This window comes from Echinops telfairi, unplaced genomic scaffold (genome assembly GCF_000313985.2).
Source record: "Echinops telfairi isolate 266 unplaced genomic scaffold, ASM31398v2 ScPeMD7_2291;HRSCAF=2852, whole genome shotgun sequence".
NCBI classification, from domain to species: domain Eukaryota; kingdom Metazoa; phylum Chordata; class Mammalia; order Afrosoricida; family Tenrecidae; genus Echinops; species Echinops telfairi.
Window position 1 is genome coordinate 20155023 of NW_022106189.1, and position 4003 is coordinate 20159025.

Sequence of the window (4003 nt, forward strand, 5' to 3'; positions counted from 1 at the left end):
GAGACAACCCGGGTCTCTCGTCGCCCGGAGCAAAAGCAGTAAGGTGTCCAAAAGCGCAGGGAAGCACCACGTCTGTACGTGCCACCACCTCATCTCCACGGAGACCAGAAGAAGCAGATGGTGCCCGGCTCTCACCCCTGACCATGCTGACCAGGGTCCTAAGAGCTGGTCCCAAATAGAACAAGGAGGGAAACACAAGGAGGAGGCACAAGTGCTTGTTTGCTGGCTTGGTTTTTACGTCAGAAGGGAGAGGAGAGCACAGAGGAGCCACTGAGACTCTTGCTCTGAGAACTGTAACCCGAGGACCGAGCCCACCCCGACACCACCTTCTCGCGGACCAGCAGAATAGCTCACAAGAGAAAGGCTCTGACGTTGGTGCCCTCCTGAAAACCACCAGAACGAGCCCCGCAGGTCCATGATAACAGACAGCACAGTGAGCGAGTGTTGACACGCTGTGATAATGTTACCAACGCTGTGTCGCAATCGTCATGAAAACCAGACTGGCTGTCTCAATGTCCCCCCCAAAAATCAACAAAACATATATTGTTTAAGACCTGCTCATTGAAAGTAAGGAAACCACAGATAGTCAAATCACTGCATCTTATAGAAGTGGAGACTGAGGCCCAGGTGGAGAAAGGGACTTGCCGTCTGTCACTTGTCCAGGCAAGGACAGACGCTGGGTAGGGAGCCAGGGCTGAGCAGGTAAGACTATGAGTCTGGAGTCAGACCCAAGTTCAAGTCCGATCCAGGCACCGACCGACTAGCTGTTGGGCACTGGGAGAGTCACAGGGCCTCTCTGCGTTCATGCCCTCTTCTGTGGCTCGGTGGCAATGCTTCAGCCTCTTGGGCACAGGCCTGGCACAGAGTGGGTGTTCAGGAGCTTTCAGAGGGATCTCTGTCAGCGTGACTCTGTTTCCTTGCCCACCTGCCAGTACGACAGGACAGAAACAGCGATCAACAACCTCAACCCTGCCTTCTCCACCAAGTTCGTCCTCGACTACCACTTCGAGGAGGTGCAGAAACTCAAGTTCGCCCTCTTCGACCAGGACAAGTCTAGCACCCAGCTGGATGAGCACGACTTCCTGGGCCAGTTCTCCTGCAGCCTGGGCACGGTGAGCGTGGTGGATGTGGTCAGTGCAGTGGGCACGGTGAGCGTGGTGGGCGTGGTCAGTGCAGTGGGCACGGTGAGCGTGGTGGGCATGGTCAGTGCAGTGGGCACCGTGAGCACGGTGGGCGTGGTCAGTGCAGCCTGGGCGTGGTGAGCGTGGTGGGCACGGTGAGCGTGGTGGGCGTGGTCAGTGCAGTGGGCACGGTGAGCACGGTGGGTGGGGCTGGCAGGACGACCCCCAGGCAGGCCCGTTGGGACACGTGTGGGGCTGCTCGCTGGAAGGTGGACAGTTCAAAACCACCGGCTGCACCTGGGGAGAAGGACGAGGCTTTCTACTTCCACAAAGAGTTACAATTTCGGAAACCCGCAGAGGCAGTGCTGCCTGCCCTACAGGGTCGCCATGAGTCAGCATTGTGAGTTTGTTGGCTCTGAGTTTTAAACATAGCTAAGGAGCCCTGGTGGTGTTGTGGTTACACATTGGGCTGCAATCCGAAAGGTCTGCAGTTTGAGACCACCAGCCGCTCTGCGCAAGAAAGGTGAGTCTTTACAAATTTTTTAAAATGAGTTACAATCTCCGACAGCCACAGGGGCAGTTCTACGCTGCCCGGTACGGCCGCCCTGAGTCAGAACTGAGTTTGGCTCTTTGGCGTTCTCTCCCTAATGCAAAGACCCTTGTGGTCAGCAGGGCCAAGATGAGGGCAGTGGCCAAGTAAAGAAGCCACTGTTTGCCCCAAAGGAAGGGGCCCAGTGTGGTCAGCGCTTCTGCTGGACGGAAGGAGTCCAATGTTGTTGTGACTTCCTGGCTTTGGGGACCTGAAACCAGCAGCCCACGTTAGCCCCACTCTGAGGCTGACTCACAGCGAGACCTTGCACGGAGTCTCTCTGCAGCCACCTGTCCCCACCCAGCTGTCCTCCCTGGGAACACACGAGGGGCAGGGGTGAGGAGCCCCAACATATGCTCCGATCATCCCTTAGGGCCCTTGGGCAAGCCCCACCCCCTTGGGCCTCAATGCCTCCCAATTTCACTTGGGGAGAATGATGACTGTGGATGGGCGGGATGTGTCCACGTGTGTCTACGGCACCCTCAGAGGACTGAGGAGAGGCCCAAGGGTAGGGGCCAGGGACCCAGGTTTTGAAAAAGCCAACCCAGGGTCGGGCCCCCAACCTGTGGCCTGGAGGTGGGACAGAGCAAGGAGCTAGCCCCCGCCCCAGGGCCAAGGACAGAGAGGCTCGCTCTATCTTGGACCTACTGCTGACACCCCCACTGGCTGAGCCCCCCAGAAACCCGAGGGCAGCAAGCTGGGGGCTGCAGGGCACAGGGTGCACCCTCAGGTCACGGAGCAGCAGTGGATGCAAGGAGGCCAAACACGCAGGGGCCAGAACCAGGGGATGCAGTTGTGCGGACATGACATTGGCAGTGCCTTGTTGATGCCAAGGTAGAGCTGCCCCGTCAGGATGTCCAGGCCGTGGGCTCTCGGGGAGCCCAACAATTGCCAGGTCTCTCTGCCAAGGTACACCTGGGTGTACCTTTGGTTTGCAGCGGAGCACTCAGCTGCCGTGCCCCAGGACTCCTCAGCACTGGCATTTTTCACAAGAGGGGCTGAGAGTGGAGCAGGCAGAGCCAGGTGGGTGACTGACCCTCTGCTCTGGCCTCAGCCCTGCTGGCTTGTGGGGCCTGTGAGTGCTTGAGTCTTTTCAAAACAAGGGGAGTTGATACAGGGACAGCAGGGGTCTGCTCCTCTGAGGATGGTGGGCCGGGCTGGGGCTTGATGCCCTGCCATGGGCTCCCTCTGGAGGAGTATGAACTGAGAGCAGGGATGGTGGGGGGTGGGGGGATGAGGGCGGAGGGGTGGGCAAGGTCAAGCTGAGGGGATCCCACCATCGATCCCACATGAGTGTCTTGACATCGCTGGGCCTGCTGGGTCTCATCAGTTGCCCAGTGTGGCTGGTCCAGGCTGCTCCCTCCCTCCCAGGGATCATGCCCGGGATGGCTCAGCCAGAGCCTGGCACTCCAGCAGAGGGTGGATCATCCTCCTGTAGCGGATGCCCTTGGGGGATTTTCCTCCTGGGTCTCCCTGCAGCCCCCACTGAGCCCCTCTCTCGCCTCTCCCCTGCCAGATCGTTTCCAGCAAGAAGATGACCCGGCCTTTGCTGCTTTTGAACGACAAGCCAGCCGGGAAGGGCTTGATTACGGTAGCAGCCTCTCCCCTAGGCCTGTTCCCGCTCGGCTCTGCTCCTTGCTACCCCACCCCTACTGCTGCCAGCCCTCCCCCATCAATGGGCCGCTTCCCTCCTGGGCAGATAATCACCAGCTTTGTTTGGAGTAAAAAGGCCCAACTTACAACTTAGCAACAGGTCTCTTAGCAACGGCTCCTGGCTCTGCCAAGGAAATGTTGCATCCACAGCCACTGAGTTGGTGGGGGGCTGCCGCAGGCCCTGAAGGGGCTCCCAGGGCAGGGGTGCGCCTCCTCTTCCCTTGCCCCCAAAGCTGTCGCTGTCTCCTTCTCCATCTCTGCACCCCTCCTGCCCCGCTGGCCCCTCCTGGATCTTTCTGAAGAGCCTTGCCCACCCCGGGTACAGAGCACCCGTTTCTCATCCTCACAGACCCCCTTAAGCAGGGCAACCTCTGTTTACAGATGAGGGAGCAGGCCCTCCCCGCAGTGTGGCCTTCAGTGCCTGTGTGATCCAGGGGACTAGCTGTGATGCAGGGGGGAGAGGATATGAGTTCCCTGGTCGATTACATATGGCCTTCAGTGCCTGTGTGATCCAGGGGACTAGCTGTGATGCAGTGGGGAGAGGATATGAGTTCACTGTTTACAGATGAGGGAGCAGGCCCTCCCCCCAGTGTGGCCTTCAGTGCCTGTGTGATCCAGGGGACTAGCTGTGATGCAGGGG

General features: G+C 59.1%; 1 protein-coding gene across 1 annotated transcript in view; it reads left to right on the forward strand.

The window, feature by feature from the left end:
• The window catches only part of CPNE2 (copine 2), a 54049-nt gene that overhangs the window by 23956 nt on the left and 26090 nt on the right, over positions 1-4003 (forward strand). The window contains exons 3-4 of the mRNA XM_004704651.2: positions 933-1112; positions 3227-3301. Coding sequence (XP_004704708.1) covers positions 933-1112; positions 3227-3301 — 255 coding nt within the window. The remainder of the gene's footprint in view (positions 1-932; positions 1113-3226; positions 3302-4003) is intronic.